This window comes from Malus sylvestris, chromosome 10, assembly GCF_916048215.2.
Source record: "Malus sylvestris chromosome 10, drMalSylv7.2, whole genome shotgun sequence".
Lineage (NCBI taxonomy): Eukaryota > Viridiplantae > Streptophyta > Magnoliopsida > Rosales > Rosaceae > Malus > Malus sylvestris.
This window is the reverse complement of record NC_062269.1, coordinates 30,625,275-30,643,577: the sequence shown is the minus strand read 5'-3', so window position 1 is coordinate 30,643,577 and position 18,303 is coordinate 30,625,275. Positions and strand designations below refer to the sequence as shown.

The 18,303-nt window shown below is 38.0% G+C and overlaps 3 protein-coding genes across 3 annotated transcripts; 2 read left to right on the top strand and 1 right to left on the bottom strand.

Moving 5' to 3' along the window:
* Nucleotides 1–3,586: 3,586 nt before the first annotated feature.
* Nucleotides 3,587–4,590, top strand: LOC126586888 (transcriptional regulator SUPERMAN-like). The gene has a single exon (XM_050251853.1). It carries the CDS (start codon nt 3,805–3,807, stop codon nt 4,423–4,425), a length of 621 nt encoding a protein of 206 aa, XP_050107810.1. The 5' UTR covers nt 3,587–3,804; the 3' UTR covers nt 4,426–4,590.
* Nucleotides 4,591–7,514: 2,924 nt separating this feature from the next.
* On the bottom strand, nt 7,515–9,784 carry LOC126588069 (bet1-like SNARE 1-1). The gene is made up of 6 exons (XM_050253206.1): nt 9,631–9,784; nt 9,468–9,548; nt 8,680–8,827; nt 8,071–8,127; nt 7,908–7,967; nt 7,515–7,764 (listed from the first exon to the last, which is right to left on the bottom strand). Exons 2-6 carry the CDS (start codon nt 9,479–9,481, stop codon nt 7,675–7,677), a joined length of 369 nt encoding a protein of 122 aa, XP_050109163.1. The 5' UTR covers nt 9,482–9,548; nt 9,631–9,784; the 3' UTR covers nt 7,515–7,674.
* A 1,110-nt stretch (nt 9,785–10,894) lies between these two features.
* On the top strand, nt 10,895–18,259 carry LOC126586309 (deoxyhypusine hydroxylase-B-like). Its single transcript, XM_050251119.1, has 7 exons — nt 10,895–11,221; nt 16,565–16,698; nt 16,779–17,005; nt 17,088–17,226; nt 17,516–17,642; nt 17,749–17,867; nt 17,961–18,259. Exons 1-7 carry the CDS (start codon nt 11,038–11,040, stop codon nt 17,991–17,993), a joined length of 963 nt encoding a protein of 320 aa, XP_050107076.1. The 5' UTR covers nt 10,895–11,037; the 3' UTR covers nt 17,994–18,259.
* The last annotated feature ends 44 nt before the right edge of the window (nt 18,260–18,303 follow it).

Genomic DNA, 18,303 nt, shown 5'->3' with positions numbered 1-18,303 from the left:
AATTCTATCTTTTCTTCTTAAAATTTTCCTGCAGAATTAGTCTCAATCGATCTTCTTATATAACTCTTAAACTCTTTTTCTTCTACTTGAAGCCAAAATTGAACGATAAAGATTAACATCAAATGGGGGTATGTCCACTCGTTCTTTTAAACCACTATGCACCTTTTTGTCGCCCACATCAGAAAAGGATATGATACAATGATTAATTTGAATTAATCACATAGAAAATTAGTGTTTCTTCGATTATTTTTATACATATTCAATAGTAAGATAACAAGGTAGAAGTTGTATCATGGATTCATAGTAAAAGCTTGAACCACATATATGATTATATAGTGACACGTGTTCATTCAAGCACACAGACTGAATTTCATTTCTTTTGAGGAAAATATATAATTTGTCATTTCTGCAGAAGATTATGTTAATTATTAACTAATATAGTCACAATATTTAGTCCAGTCATTTTTCATGTAATTTGCAAACGACATATACCTAAAGCCAGTAACCTGCTACACTAAATTAATATATTTTGGCCTGCATACATATTATATATACACATATGATATTATACAATACATAGGTGTGAGAGAGAGCTAGCTATGTTTCACATACCACATATAAAATCCTCATGAGTTACGATGAATAAAACAGTACTAACAAATTTCACATTATAAACATTTTACGTTGCAAAACAATCTGCCGAAAGAAACATTTATGTAGAAATATATAGAGGTTAAGTCTAGTCGTGCTCAGAGTTTTTCCTTGAGTAGTATACCGTGGAACCAGAAACATGATCTTAAAGCAGGATTAGCTATATGATATACTGAAGTTAGGGCATGATTTTGATTGTGATGGCATAAAACTGATGTATGTTTTGTAATTGATTTATGTGTGTGTGTAATATATAACTATATGGTGTAAAATGTTACACTTACGTATAACTGTAAGCTCCAAAATGCGAGGTTTATTGCTTATTATATATCATGAAGAGGAATTTCCTACACCTTTCCTGCCGATTGCTATAAGCAACGTCGATCAGTTCAGCATGAAATACTGTTTCTGTACAATTCTTTATCACCTAATGGAGTAAAAGGTGTTGTAAGTGGTCATTTATCATAGTGGTGGAAATGAGTTGAACTCTTGTATTTCGGAGTGAGTTCAAATTCCGTCGATGACTAATCTAAAATCTAATCTAAAAAAATTTATTGTTTGACAAAAATATGGAGTAAAAGGTGTTAGAAAGTCATGTACGATTATTTTAATTTGTTTTTGTATCTGCATGTCATCTTTTAATTTGTGGCATTGTTCAAACTTGGCTACGTCTTAATTGGTCTCAAATGGTAAAAGTTTCTTTTGAACTAAAAGTTTCTAATTTATGTGTGTGTATACAATCATCAGGTGCATTAATCTAAAAGGGTTTGTTTCTATATATTTTGAAAATTAAAGTTGTTTTGAAAATGTGCAAATTAACCATAAATAATATATAGTAGTAATTGTTAGGAATGAATCTCACATTGATGGGAGGAGGGATCTTGCATGGGCTTATAAGCAAGTTGAGTTACTCTACATATTGCGAATTGGTTTTATAGTAGAACCTTAACTTTTTTCATGATATCAGAGCCAGGTTGGCTCGCGTGTGAAGCCCAATGGCACACATACTCCACGTCACCCAATTCATGTTATTCACTTGTTTGGCTTGAAAATCCACCACACGTGAGGGATCCTATGAGAATGTGAAGGTAAATGATGAGTCCCACATTGGTGAAAGGAGAAACATTGCAAGAGGTTGGGTTACTCTCCATATTGCCAATTGATTTTATGGTGAAACCTCAATTTTTTTCATGGTAATAGAGCAGGTTATCCTGCATGTGAAGCTCAATGGCCACATATGTTCCACGTCACTCCGTTGTGTTGTCCACGTGTTAAGCTTAGAAATTTCTCACATGTAAAGGAGCGTGTTGAGAATGAATCCCACATTGGTGAAAATAGAGGCTTTGCATGAGATTATAAGTAAGTTTGATTACTCCCTATATTGCCAATTGGTTTTACGGTGAAACCTCAACTTTCGTTATCAATATAGTATGCACTTGTGTATAGAAGCATGTTTTACAATGACTAATTTATCACCTTCCTTGTGTATAGAAATAGAAAATCTTACTTCATTATATCTTTTTCGTATTTAACTTGCCTGTCAACCAATTGTCATAAGTTTCACCACAAAAAACAAAAAAAACATTTTAAAACCCAAACTAACTAACTTTGTTAATCCCTAATTAACCAACCTGAAACTAAAAGCATAAAAAGGTAATAAAATTCAAAATCTAGATTAATGTACTAGAACACCAAATTTCACTCAATTTATTTATATAACAATTCCACAATCATCGTACTAAAATTCAATATATATTGGACTATTCGACTATAATAAAACATAAACTGCAACACATAGTCTGAATTCACGTAACTGCAGGATAGAAACTGCAATGTATTATGTAGTTTATGATTTGAGCTTCAAGGACGAGCTAGCACGTCAAGTTTCAATTTTCAAGTCTCAGTCAGATCATTAAGAGTGAAAGAGTCATATTTTAACTATTCACAAGGGCATGAAAACCCATATGACATTTTGCATTAACCTATACTAATTAATAGCAAGGCCCATTGACCTTGCCCAAAATCAAAATTAACTATTATATTGACTTTTACCTATATTTCCTTATTACTTATACAATAATATTATTTGAACACACAAAAATGACACGTACTTATTGGCTGATTGGTTCTTACCCCCCCCCCCCTCTTCTAACAACATAAGTTTATAGGTTAGATACTTCAGAGCTATCAAGTGTAGGTCACCCAAGACCTACGCATGCAATAATCTATTTGTAAGTAAAAAAAATAAAATAGGAAACATGTCAAATTATCAAAGAGACAGGCTAAATGCCCATTTCCAACAACACCGATATTATCCTCAACTTGGTAATTGTTATTTGCACAACATCAATATTAGTTGAAGTGAGGTTATGATATTTAAACTCTTCTTTTCTTAGAGCTACTGTTGATGTGAGATATTTTGACATGCTCCCTCACGTGGGACCTAATTAGTGGGCCACACATCACATAGGAGATTTACACATCGGCAACCATGTGGAGCCAAGGGATCCACCATCATCGCGTGGGGCCAAGGGGATCCACTGATTACATGGCAGTACGGGCCCGTTCTCTGCCTCTGATACCATGTTAAATTATCAGAAGAGACGAGCCAAAGTCCCACTTCTAGCAACACTCATATTGTTCCCAACTTGATAATTACCACTTGCGCACAATTTGTCACGTGTGAGTTTTAACACAAAAGGTCTCGATATTAGTTGGAGTGAGGTTAAGATATTTAAAGTTTTATTTTCTAGAAAATAAGGTCGTTTTGAGATATTTTAATAACATTATCTGACCGTGACTGTGTGACAATTACACTTAAAAAATTACAATGACGGTATAATAAAAAGATATGACAAAGAAATACCGCTCTCTAGTTACATGGGGAGACAAATGAGGATAAGGAAATAGATATTAAATAAGAAAAGTAAACAAGAAGAATCCAGTTTCGGCCGGCTTAACAGAAAAATCTCTGAGCAAAGTTCTAAGAAAGTTCCCAACCCTCTTGTATGACAATACCTATGCCTTGTGCTTGTCTCCTGTCCCCCGCCTTCACCAACACCTCCTCTCTATAATTACAAACCGTAATTTCCGATATTTCATATTACCATCATATATCCTAGAAAACTAAAACTTGAAGTTTTGTTTTGAAGTATGAAGTCCAACCATCAGGATCATCAAGATTCAAAGACCTCCAGTACTGATGAAGAGGCTGATCATCAACCGGATGCGAACGATGACATGGGCACAGGGCGGTCGTACGAGTGTGTATTTTGCAAGAGAGGTTTCACAACGGCGCAGGCCTTGGGAGGACACATGAATATTCACCGGAAAGAGAGAGCCAAGACCAGACCTAGTTCAATTCCTACAAGTTTGGCTTCGTCGATTAGCACGGCAGTAGAAGATCAGAATCATCCGAGGGCAGCATTATACCGTGCAATTCAAAGCTACCGGCCAGGGCCGCCTCATTATTTTATAGCTCCTCTGGATGACCATATGAACTATAGAACAGATGTGCCTGCATCTAATACATCAGGGGTGTTAAGGCCCCCACATGCAAATCATATTAGTGATGAGGACTTGTGTGCAAGAAATTATATTCCCAGGCACCGGAATCTGCTAAGAGATGATCATCGGGATTGGAGATCAGGGAGTAGTTTGAGCTTGGGAATGGGCCAGCCATCGGATGATTACAAGGAGAGAGTGATTAATGGTGGCCTTGAAGAAACGGACGATGAATTGGATTTGGAGCTTCGACTTGGTCATGATCCCTAAGTTTATTTGTTAATTTTATCAAACATTTGAGAGAACATAAATTATACATTTTTATTAATTAATTTGCACACCACTTTTTAGTTGTGCGTACAGTTATGGATTTATCTGTACAAATTTCAATGTGATATTTTTTTTCATGGAAAAAAAGTGAGGAGTTATAGAATATCTCAACATCCCAAATTTTCATGGCAATTTTACTCTAACGGCCGGCAGGATTTAACGGCAGGAAGAAGGAGCAATTTTACCCAGGTACGTATAGTAAGGAAGGTATTTTGCTTCATCCATCAACACACCTAGCCCTAATTTTTGTTAGATTTTTTAAGAAGTTGTCTTATAATTTATGTCTTCTTCTTCCTTCCATTGTATATGTCTCTTAATTACAACACGCCCCCCCCCCCCCCCCCCTCCTCCTCTCTCTCTCTCTCTCTCTCTCTCTCTCTCTCTCTCTCTCTCTTATTTTACACCTAGCCAGCTAGCCCAAGTTTTGCGTATAAATTTGTACTGCTGTACTTCGTATCATATTGTATGAAGAGATTAAAATTTCTTGTTATCCAGAATTACATAATTAATTTGCTTGAATTCTTGCTTCATTAACCCATATCATCAGTTATGTTTAATTGCTTTTTTTTCAAGAAAATGAATCAACAAGTACAGGAAAACTGTTAATACTAACTGGGAAACCTTGCTTAATTCCCTGTTCAAGTTTCTCTTGTGCCCTCTGATCCGTGCCAAATGGTCCTGTGTACGTCTAAATCATCGCATACCATTGGCCGTTGTAGCTCGACTGTTCAATCCCAACTTACCATACACATTTCAGGTTAGCTCTGAGATTTTAGACTAAATTATTCTTTTTAAAGTTCCTTAAGTTACATTGGAGGGTGAAAATCCGTATATGAACATGGTATCAAATTTAGGTTGTACAAGCTTAATTTGTGCCGACAAAACTTGTTTCGTAGGCTCATTCAACTGGATTTTAGGGTCACTCTCCTGTGCTGTAAACAAATTAGTTTTCATTGTTAAGTTGTATCTGTCTTCATAAACTTGGCAATCTTTTAGATTTGTATGTAATATATAGTAATATTTGTACAAATTAAACGAAGATACTAGTATATACCCAGGTAAGATGTTAACCATTTATAACCATCATGTATAGTTTTTCTAATTTTATGAAATGATGATAACGGATTAGGCGAGTTAAACTACATATAAGGCTTGATCATCGGACTACAAAGAATAATGTTAGCTGTAGCCCTTGATGTTAATTAGGAAAATTAGTAATGTTTGAAGTGGCCAGCTGATAATTATAAACAGCGGATCTCGAATTGATGTGTTAAAGTTTTGATTATTTGGGATTGCGAATGGCATGCTTTGTGGGACTTTGGGATAATTTTCAGACTACATCTTAGATATATAATTCTTAATAATTATATGGTTTTTGTTCAATTCTATTGCTTTTTAATAATTTTGGCTTTAAAACTCTTTACTCGCTTGGAAAGGGATTGTAAAATCAAGGATGAAAAATCTTTTACTTTATACAAACGATATGTGGAAAAACAAAAATCGAACTTAACTGACTTCGAATGCAAGAATAAACGAGTCTAACCATTTCAGCTATACTCCCCTTGCAAGAATGAGAGATCTTAGACTGGAGTTTTTGTGCAAGTTAAATAGCTGCGCTGATGAGTAGTGATCCCTGCAATTATATTTCTTGCATTTGGTTTTATATTTTGGCTATCAGTTAATTTGATATTCTGAAGTGCGCATATATATATACACGTTGGAAGATTATAAATAAATTCGGAAGGACGTGTGTACGTTTTATGTGGAAGCTTGCTTGAATCTCGACACGCTCCTACAAACATGAACAATTGCTATGACCCTCCGCGCATGTCTAGAACCTTGCAGATCATTGGGTTGGCTATGGTATGTCGAGTTGCCCCTTGGTTTTCGCCTCCCAAGACCTAGGGCCGAAAGTGATAGCCCTAAAGACCTAACTAGAATATTTGAACTGTGGAAAAACTTGTGTTTCTTGTATTTTCTCTCTTCCTAAAGCCTCCTTATATAGTGGTTGGAAAATGTATATAAAGATTGAAAAGTCCATGAAAATCTCAAGTATATTATAATATGAATATCTCTTAATTTTCATCTAATTATCACATAGATAATTAGAAAGTTAATATCCTCATATGGATCCTTTGATATTTATTTATCCCATAAAATAAATCCTACAATATTAATAGCAATTACTGGAAGTTGAATATATACTAAACTATAAATAAAATATTGTACGTACATAATCGGCTAAGCATATAATTAAATATATAAAAGAGAAATCTGACTTGACCAAATGAAGTAATATTTAAATGGAGCGGTTTCATGACGATCGACTGACTTTGACCTGCCACAAGATCAACACATGTCATGCTCAGGAATGCCGACCAGCCTGCAGGGCTGTGCAGGGAACAACTTGATATTTTGATGATATGATACTCTAAACCACTTTAATTTATATTGACAAAAATACATATTAGGTCACAAAATCACCGTAACAGTTACTCAAATTTGGCTGCAAAAGGGCTACACTCTGGTCTGGCTAACTCAGATAACTCACGTTTGTTAGATGGACTTGATGTTGAAATTATATTTTAATTTTTATAATTTATATTCGTTATACATACATTCCTCCATTTGAGTTGATTGTATAAACATACATATCGATCGCTTCTAGATTGCATTTTTTAACGTTCTAAATTAACTTCCCGAAAGGTTAATGCTCCAAAGAGGTTGATCACCATCCTTGGTTCTCTTCCTGTTCTACGAGTTGATGCTCGACAAGTTCAAATCTTGTCTTTCAAACAACTAGCGACACATTATTAATACACGACTCAAAGAACTTACAATCTAGATGGAGCTTAGAGGACACTGACTTGACTGGTTGAACGACTCGCCGGAACGAAGATTTATGGACTTAGGTTAGCTCTGCAGCTAAACATAATTAGAAGATTGATAACCTCTGTCTGACGATACGGAGGCAGAGTACTTTGTACTTTGTCATGTGGTTGATGAAACGACGTATAACCTGATGCAAATTTCTGGCATTCAACTCCTACTTCATACATTCGAATATCTTTATACAAACATACCAGAATATCTTTACAAGCAGAAGGTAAACATCGATTACAAGGAAAAGCAAGCGTCTTCCATATTCAACTCAAAACTAGTGGCTGTACCAAATCCATCATGGATTAGTTACCTGGTGAGATAATATACGACTAGGAATACGACCACAAACGATGCGACTAGTGTAAACATTCTCTTGCTTGACTTGGTCTCGAAAACCTGACCAAAATGAAACCCATCACAATGTCATGAGTTACGAGGGAACCCTAGGGAGGATAAATGATGAAAAGATGCATATAATTTCGAAAGGGAAAACGAAAAATTTGGAAAGGTGTACAACGGCAGAAATCTAGAGAATGTACCATCTTAAACTTGTCCATTGTACCAGATAGCACCCCCCTCGATGAATCCATATCATTTCCCTGAATTAGATGATGCACGGTATTACAAACAACATATACCACTGTCCGGCCAAAACAAATCTAAATTATAGAGAAAAAGATTTATTAGCTGCAGCATACATACCATTCTGTCCAACATGTGATTATGGCTCTCCACCTCCTCATGTATATCACCTGACAACTGTTTGAGAGAAATGGATAAGTATTTGGCAGGGACATACTAAAACCTATGAAGCTATCTATAAATACTGACATCAATTGCTATTATCTTCAGATAATATTTTGTTAAATCGATAACTTCATAACAAAACTAGTCTTAAACAATGGAGGATTCGAGACAAACATTAAGTTCAACAGGTGATGTTTAATTACATTGTTAAAAGACAAAGGCAAAGAACCATCCGGATCTATACTCGTACTTGAATGATGTCATTGTTGCTGTATGTGTTGCCAATAAAGCATAGGGTAAAGATAAAGAAATTACGCAAAATTTTAAGACATCACCGTACTACAAATTCAAAAGCTATATTTTTCCTCCTCAACCTATTCAAACAGTTGAAGAAAGCATACCGCTGATTACGCAACAACACAGAATCTTATTGATATCATGACATAAAAACCATATATACTGAAGTCAGTCAAAAAAACTAGTAAACAATTGTATTACAACTTTACAAAGTTTCCAGGCATTGAAAGACAAGGGAATGAAGAGGGTAGGGGGAGGGGAGCTTACTCTCTTCAGCAAATTGACTCTATCTTGCAACCCGTCCACTGCCCTCTCATTATCATGTTCATCAATTTCATGGGAGTAGGAAGCTGAGGCCCTGATGCCACCCTCCTCAATGCCATCAAAAAGAGCAACTTTGTTGCCGCGGAAGTCCCTAAATATAAAGAAGATGATTTCGGTAATGTCAGAATGATCAGCAAAACATGCCATTAACAACGGATATTATTTCCTCAAATGTAACATGGGAAAACTCCACAAAATTTAACAGAATCCTTTTTTCGAAAATTTAAAAAAAGCTTCGGTAACAATCATGAGCAATCAAAGTGGTTGCAGTATCCAATCAATCAAACCATTTTCTCATCAAATTATTGCAAAGACATCCCAAACAGGCAATACCATGTCGAATGAACGCTTACTCGTATATAAATCTCGTTTTATTTTGTACAACCGAAGCAATTCGTACACGAATTGGTCCAAAACAGCCTAAACATAACTTAGCAGAAACACTGACTGAACCCGAAAACTAACCCAAAAATGCTCCAAGACCCAATTCCAATATGGGTTTTCGAGTTCACGAAATTCCCAATGTTTATCACTCAGTTACCAATCAGTACACACAACAAACAGCAAAATCGCACAGCTAAAACCACACCACTACACAGATCCAAATACAAATTTACTATTTACGTCACACGATCAGGTAAATTAGCTTCAGAATGTTCTGGAAAACGAAAGATGAAAATTACAAAACACCAAATGAATCGGATTCGTATGGGAACCGGAATCGAGCTAACCTTCGAGCATTCATGACTGCAATTCGATCCCGTCGCTGCTTCTTTGATCCTCAAATTCGAATTTTTCCAAAAATCTTAAAACTGAAACCGAAAATTAAAATCATGATAAAAGCAGAGGTGATGAATGTTTCAGATCTGAGATATTGGGAGCGACGAAACGTACCGTTTTGGAGGAAAGCGGAGGATTTTTCCCTGCGGAGTAAGAAAGGAGGGGGAAAATGGAGGGGAGGAGGAGGAGTTTTAACGACTGATCTAGCGGGGGGAGGAAGGAAGAAAGATTTTACGTTTCTGGGTCCCAAATGGATGATGGGTATGAATATTGGATAAGAATGGGAATGTTTTTAGGATTGGTTTGGTATTGTTGTGCTTTGAAAAAATGATGCTGTGAGAATAAGTGACTGTGCTGTGAGAATAAGTGACTGTAATGTGAGAATAAGTGGTTGTGAAATAAATCAGCAGAATGTTTAGTAAACTTTTTTGTAAAAGTGATTTTGGAAAAAAAAAGCAGTCTGATAGTGGATCTTTCATTAAAGGAGCACTGTACCTCCGTATGCTTTGAAAAAAAGCCAGTTTTCCAAAGCTGCATATAGCATCTTCAGTTTTTTTCTTTGATTTCAGCTTATTCTCATAGCAGCTTCCAAAATAAGCCTTTTTTTTTCAGTTTACCAAACACCTAAAACCCTCACAACTTTTTTTCATGAGTGCTTTTTTTTTTAAACACCTCACTTCCAAACCACCCCTTACTGCACTGGGATTTATTACTACTGTACTGGCAGTAAATGAATTTTTCGACTTGCAATAGCAGAATACAATCATGTTTATGCATTTTGGCGTGGTTTCATTGGCCGATTCGCCAACTAAAAATTTAACAGATAATGCTATTGCTTTGTCAAAAAAAAAGAAAAATTAAAATAGCACCATAATGTAACCAGTTACAAGTGCGTATCGAACTTGCGTTCATGTACATTAAATCTAAATCCTATTCGACTAAGTGGAAGCAATTATTAGAAGACAAAGATCGACCTTAATTATTTGACAATTATGCATATAATAAGTTACTCTACTCCAAAAATTCGTAGCGACGAGAAGGATTGACATTTACATTTTGGTTTTTTTACCACTTAAGTTGTAGTATGTACTAATGGTTAGATTGTTCAACTATTAAAGTGATATGTGAGTTAAACGAACTTGAATAAGACATAAAGATGGAGTAAACTGTTAAATTTTCTTATTAGGTTAGATTTTGCTACATGAAAACTGGTGACGCTACATAACAAATATTTATTGACTTGTTAGGTAATTTTCGAAAACGTAACAAACATCTATGGACGGGTGATACTTTTAAGAACTATTGGGCTGGGGTGGAATCTGAATAGGGTTTTTCTAACCCGGACACAGCCCATAATATATAAAATAAAAATAAAAAGTGTAAAAAAGCAAAAAATGGTGGGAATTTCATCGTCGTCTTCAATTGGCGAGCATCCAATTCTGGCCGGACTGTGATAAACAAAACCCTAATCCGTACAAGGTAGGGCTTGTTGGAATCCGAATACCTCACATCTCAAGCTCAATGGGCTCACTGAATGATGACGCCGCCGCCACCACGGCCACCACCTTCGAGTCCTCACCGGAGATGGTGAAATTTCTCTGCGACCGGTTGCTTGACCGTGCCCAGCCCATCTCGGAGCGTTTCAGAGCCTTGTTCTCTCTCCGCAACCTTAAAGGCCCTGCCCCTCGCGACGCCCTCATTGCCGGTTCGTTTTCTGTACTTGTCTGCAAGTATTGATTGTTAATCATTATATTTTCCGGAGCCAATTTGCTTGGAAATTCAGGACTTGTTTTGGATTTTCAATTTCTAGAATAAGGGTAAACTTTTTTGATGGATTGATGAGAAATTTGGAAGTAGTTGTTTTGATTCTTAAAGCGAAATTCACTATTTTATCTTTGAGCTGAAGTAAAAGTTTGGACATTGGGCAAGGGGCTGGTAGCTCGGTTATTTAAGAGCATTCTTTGTTAGAACCAAAGAACAACCACACGAGTTTCAGCAATGCAACACTAGAGAGCTTTCACAATTCAGGGAGAGTTCTTATTAGATTGAATAACACTTGTGGCTGTTAAATAGCCTTACAATGAAACTGAAAAAGGATAACAGCTGCCCACGATTTTACAGCTCCTAGAATCGTGGTAAAGACTATGTCAAAACAGAAAATGCATACTTGTCCCTTAAGTATAGGGATTATTGAATAACAACCCTAAAAGCTAGGAACCCTAGCACTAACAGAAAAACCCTAGCGATAACAGAAAACCCTAATAACTTTAACATCTTCCCTTAAACTGAATACTTCAAACATTCAGTTTACTTCTGAAAACTTGCAGATGCCCAGTAATCCTCGCAACTTCAAGAAAACATCACCCTTCAAAGGTTTTGTGAAAATATCTGCAATTTGTTCTAGAGTTGAACACTGTACCAGCTCCAGAACTTCACTTTTAACTAAGTCTCGAAGAAAATGAAACCTTACATCAATATGCTTACTACGACCGTGCATCACAGGATTCCTTGAAAGTTTGATTGTTGAGACATTATCACAATACACTAGGCTGGGACCATTTTGTTCCTGACCAAGACTGTTAAGAATTCTTCTTAACCATACAACTTGACAAGCGCTCGAAGCTGCAGCTATGAATTCTGCTTCTGTCGTGGATAAGGTTACAACTGGCTGTTTCTTTGAGGACCAAGAAACAGCCCCTGAGCTTATTATAAACACATAACCTGAAGTGCTCTTTCTATCGTCTTGATCACCTGCATAATCACTATCGGTATATCCAGTAAGCTCTTCAGTTCCTTCCTTTTTGTAGAATATCCCTAAATCAACAATCCCTTTCACATATCTCAGAGCTCTTTTTACTGCCTGCATATGAGACTCAGTTGGTCGTTCCATGTATCGACTTATCAAACTTACAATAAACATTAGATCAGGTTGTGTAGTTGTTAGGTACATGAGACTTCCCACCATCTGCTTATAGACAGTGCTGTCCACCTCAATACCTCCCTCATCCTTCGTGAGTTTAAAGCCGGGAACCACAGGATTTAGTACTGGGTTACATTGATCCATGTTGAATCGTTCTAAGACTTCCTGAGCATATTTCCGTTGACTGATGAAGATCCCTCCAGAACTTTGATTTACTTCAATACCAAGAAAGTATCTCATTTTGCCAAGATCGGTCATGTCGAATTCCTCCATCATCGATTTTTTAAATTGTTCAAACATTGCATAATCATTTCCAGTAAAGATGAGATCATCAACATAGAGACATACTATTAAAATCTTACCTCCTTCTGCTGACTTTATGAACAAAGTATGCTCATAAGGACACTTGTTGAATCCTTCCTTTATGAAATATGACTCTATACGACTGTACCAGGCTCGGGGGGCCTGTTTCAGTCCATATAAAGCCTTCTTGAGTCGATACACCTTTGACTCTTGGCCCTTTTGTTCATATCCCGGTGGCTGATCAACAAACACCTCTTCATCAATCTCCCCATGCAGAAATGCAGATTTAACATCAAGCTAGTATATCACCCAATTCCTTTGTGCAGCGAGAGAGATGACAATTCGAATGGTATCTAGACGTGCTACTGGTGCAAACACCTCTGCATAGTCAATTCCATACTGTTGACAGTAGCCCTTGGCAACCAAACGAGCTTTGTACTTGTCCACTTTGCCATTCTCGTTCAGCTTTGTATTAAACACCCACTTCACTCCAATAGTTTTCCCTCCTGGTGGTAGCTCTACCAATTCCCACGTATTGTTTTTCTCTATGGCCTGTATTTCTTGATCCATGGCATGTCTCCACTTCTCAGACTTCACTGCATCTTCAAAGGTAGTGGGATCTTGTGTAATACACAACGCCAAGTGAGCCATGCTAGCACCCTCCTCATCAGATAAGCCTTGACCCGTCTCATAATCTCTCATCCACACTGGTGGTCTTCGAGTTCGTCCCTCGTGGGGTGAACTCTCATTACTTTGCATGTACCGTTCAACCAATGAGTCACTGGAATCTGAATCAGGTTCAATTTCTCCCACAGCTTCATCTTCATCAGACTCGGGGTCATTCTCCTCCCTTGATGAGTTATTCTCTTCATCAGTGTCCCATTCAAGTTCTGTCACTATGGCTTCCTTGTGACTGTCTCCCCATTTCCACTGTTGATCCTCTTCAAACACAACATCTCGACTAATAATTATTTTCTGAGAAACAGGTTCATACAGTCGATATGCTTTAGATTCTTCACTCACCCCAAGCAAGATACACTTACAGCTTTTGGCATCGAGCTTTACCCTTCTATTGTCAGGAACATGAGCATGTGCAATGCAACCAAAATTCCTGAAGTGATCCACAGATGGTTTGTGTCCATTCCAAGCCTCCTCTGGTGTTTTGTTCTTTACAGCAAGGGTAGGGCATCGATTCAACACATGCACCGTCCAATTCACTGCTTCAGGCCAGAAAGTTTTAGGAATTTGTTTTGCTGACAGCATGCTTCGCACCATGTTCATGATGGTGCGATTCTTCCTTTCTGCAACCCCGTTCTGTTGGGGAGTATAGGCTGCAGTTAGTTGCCTGTGAATTCCATTCTCAAGACAGAAGTTTGCAAACTCATGTGAGTTGAATTCTCCTCCTCGATCTGTCCTCAGACCTTTTATAAATGCTCCAGTCTCTTTTTCAACCCGTGCCTTGTAGGATTTGAATACGCCAAAGGCTTCTGACTTTTCTACCAAAAAATAAACCCATGTTTTTCTGCTGAAATCATCAATAAACGTAATAAGGTACCTCTTATTGCTGTTTGAGGTAGGGTTTATTGGCCCGCATATGTCTGCATGGATCAGTTGGAGGATCTCGGAGGCTCTCCATAGGCTTTCTTTGGAAAATGGATCTCGATGTTGCCTTCCTACCAAGCAATCTTCACACACCCTTTGAGAGGCTATGAACTGAGGCAATCCTCTCACCATGTTCTTCTGTTGTAGTACTTTCAGCCCGTTCCAACTGAGATGCCCAAAGCGATGGTGCCATAGGTTTGCTGGATCTGTGGTGAGAGAGGAGAAACACTTTTGTTCCTTTGGAGAGCAGCGAGTCAACACTGCAAACATTTGATTGTGACTCATCGTGGTTTCTATAATTAATCCTCTCTCAGCGTGAAAGATCTTGCATTTTCCATGTTGAATGAGAACTGTAAGTCCCTTCTCTTGCAACTGACCAATGCTCAACAAGTTGTTTCTCAAATCTGGCACATAGAAAACATTTGTGATCACATGTATGATGCCATTCACCTCCATTCGCACGCTTCCCTTGCCTTGCACGGTCAAACTTGAATCATTTCCCAACTTAACTGATTCTCTGAAACTCTCATCAAGCTCACAAAACAGGTCCTTCTTGCCACACATATGGTTGCTGCACCCGGAATCCAGAAACCAAATATGCTCCATTGTTGTCTCCTTGATATCCACGAGTGCCATCAGTAGCATCTCTTCTTCTGTCTCCACAAAGTTTGCTTTCTCTTCCTTGGATTTCTTAGGGCACTCCCACTGAAAATGCCCTAGTGCATGGCAATTATAGCATTCTAGGGTTGACTTGTCAAACCCTCTACCCCGTCCTCTTCCTCTTCCTCGAAAGGTTCCTCGTCCTCGCCCTCCTTGTTGGACTCCATGAGTGACTTGGAGAGCCTGTTCATCTACCATATGTCGGCTGATCCTTTGCTCATGGACCAGTAGACTGCTTTGAAGCTCATCAATGGATAAGGTGTCCAGATCGTTAGATTCTTCGATGGAACAAACCACATAATCAAATTTTGAAATCATGGATCTCAAAATTTTCTCTATGATTACCACATCATCCATCTTCTCCCCATGAGTCCTCATCTTGTTTGCTATGGCTAGTGTTCTCCCAAAATAATCAGTGATTGTTTCTCCATTCTTCATATGGAGTACCTCAAACTCCTTGCGCAGAGCCTGCAACTGAGCACGTTTTACACGTGCAGTTCCTTGATACTTTTGCTTCAAGGAGTCCCATATATCTTTCGCAGTATCCTTCTTCAGGATAGTCTCCAATATTGATCGATCTATGGCTTGAAACAAATAGTTCTTCGTCTTCAAGTCCTTCAGCTTTAGTTCATCCATAGTCTTCTTCTGTACTTCACTGGATTCTGACCCTTCTGCTGCAGCAGTAATTCCATTTTCCACCAGGTTCCAATACTCTTTGGAACGAAGAAAGTTTTCCATCAGCATACTCCAATGGTCGTAATGACCATCGAACCTTGGAATAGCTGGTTGCACGAAACTGTTCTCGGACGCCATGTTTGTTTCTTCACTCTAGCACCTAGATTGCAAGCTGTTGATCAGGCCCCGTATCGGGGCTTTGATACCAGATGTTAGAACCAAAGAACAACCACACGAGTTTCAGCAATGCAACACTAGAGAGCTTTCACAATTCAGGGAGAATTCTTATTAGATTGAATAACACTTGTGGCTGTTAAATAGCCTTACAATGAAACTGAAAAAGGATAACAGCTGCCCACGATTTTACAGCTCCTAGAATCGTGGTAAAGACTATGTCAAAACAGAAAATGCATACTTGTCCCTTAAGTATAGGGATTATTGAATAACAACCCTAAAAGCTAGGAACCCTAGCACTAACAGAAAAACCCTAGCGATAACAGAAAACCCTAATAACTTTAACATTCTTCCGTGCACCGGTTGTCCCGAGTTTGATTTGCCCCCTCCCTCGCATGTATTAAAAGAAAAAGTTTAGAACTTTGGATGAACATTGTGACGGCAGTAATCGGTTTTACTAGATAAGTGAGCATTGATCATTAGGACCTTAGGTGTTTGTTGATAGACAGGGCGTTACACTGAACTTCTGGCATTACGATTACAAATGCTTGGAAATGGGCTGGAAGTAAACATGCTATATATTGGAGTTTTTGTTTTGTTCTTTGGTAAATATTAATGGATGTTTTGCCTCCGTAGATCTCCTGTTATAAACCATTGTGTATTGGTAATTACTGTTGTTCTAATTGGATTAAGGATATGTGGTTTCCTCTGCAGCAACGAGGGATCCTTCCAATTTGTTGGCACACGAGGCTGCGTTTGCATTGGGTCAAATGCAAGATGTGGATGCAATCCCTGCCTTGGTAGCTGTTCTAAATGATTTCTCTTTGCATCCCATTGTTCGTCATGAGGTGAGCTTTGCCACCTCAATCTACTAATATTCCTCGCGTTCTTGTAATACATCTTATTTTTCTTATTTCATTTTATGCAGGCAGCAGAAGCTCTTGGTGCAATTGGTTTAGAGAGCAATGTTCCTCTTTTGAAAAATAGTCTAGCTCTAGATCCCGCTCAGGAGGTCAAAGAAACTTGTGAATTGGCCCTTAATCGGATTGAGCAGTTGAAGGATGCTGGTTGTCAATCAAATGATGAAAAATCACCTTTTATGTCAGTTGATCCTGCTGCACCTGCTACTTATGGTTCTTCAGTAAATCAGCTAAGGTCTGCATGGTTATCATTTATATTTTTCTTCTTCCATTTATTCTAATATGTTAGATATCTGACTTGTGTCAATCATTTTAAGGGAAGTTCTTCTGGATGAAAACAAAAGTATGTATGAGCGCTATGCCATTCTCTTTGCACTGCGGAATGATGGTGGAGATGAAGCTGTTACCGCTATAGTTGATTCCTTGGGTTCAAACAGTGCTCTCTTGCGTCACGAGGTTTGTTTATTATCTAATCTATCATACTGAACTTTATAAATTTAGACCGGCCACTCGCGTACACACACACACTCTCTCTCTCTCTCTCTCTCTCTCTCTCTCTCTCTCTCTCAAAATGGCTATTTGATTTCTAAACTTGCACAAGGATGCCTATAGTTTAATGTTTCTAATTGCTTTTGGAGTATGGTCAATTGACATTCATGCAAAACTAGCATGTTTAGACCTCTTATCTGATGTAGATTTGCTCGGTGTCTTGTCACCTTCATGTCTTCTTTGCTGTGACTTTCAGGTTGCTTATGTGTTGGGCCAATTGCAGAACAAAGCTGCTTCGGCCGCTCTTTCCAACATACTTATGGATAGAAATGAACACCCAATGGTTAGACATGAAGCTGCAGAAGCTCTTGGTTCGATTGCAGGTACGACTGCTTGATATAATTATGTTTCCAAATATACGTCTGTTTATAGTGTAGTAGCTAATTGGCATTTTGGGGTTATTTAATTAAGTTACTGGTTTGTGCGTAGATGACCAAAGTGTATCACTTCTCGAAGAATTTGCGAGGGATCCTGAACCTATTGTGTCACAGAGTTGCGAAGTTGCTCTAAGCATGCTGGAATTTGAGAGATCAGGAAAATCCTTCGAGGTATGCATATCAAACTATGGTTTGAAACCGGTCAAACTCTAGATTTAGTACATCGTATCCGGAAAACGACTGAAGTCTCCGTTTTATGTGCAGTTTCTCTTCGTGCAAGCTCCTCTAGTGCAATAGATAATGACAGACAGTTTCAATCACCCGGTGCATTTCATCCGTACACCAAATCATTCCGACGCAGACAGTTCATCCATGTCGTGGAAGCATGAGGTTGGGGAGAAACAGAAGGAACCAAATTTTTTACCTTGTCCGAATCGAATGAATTAAGCTGTATTGTTATACATGTTGTCACAAAGTAGTTGGTTTGGGATTATTGGTGTTTGCGGAATAACCTACACGATCATTAACAAATAAAATCACACTGCATGGAGTAATATGACAAATGTGAATTTTTGTTCCTTCCAAGTGCCGGCCACGTGTGAGTTGG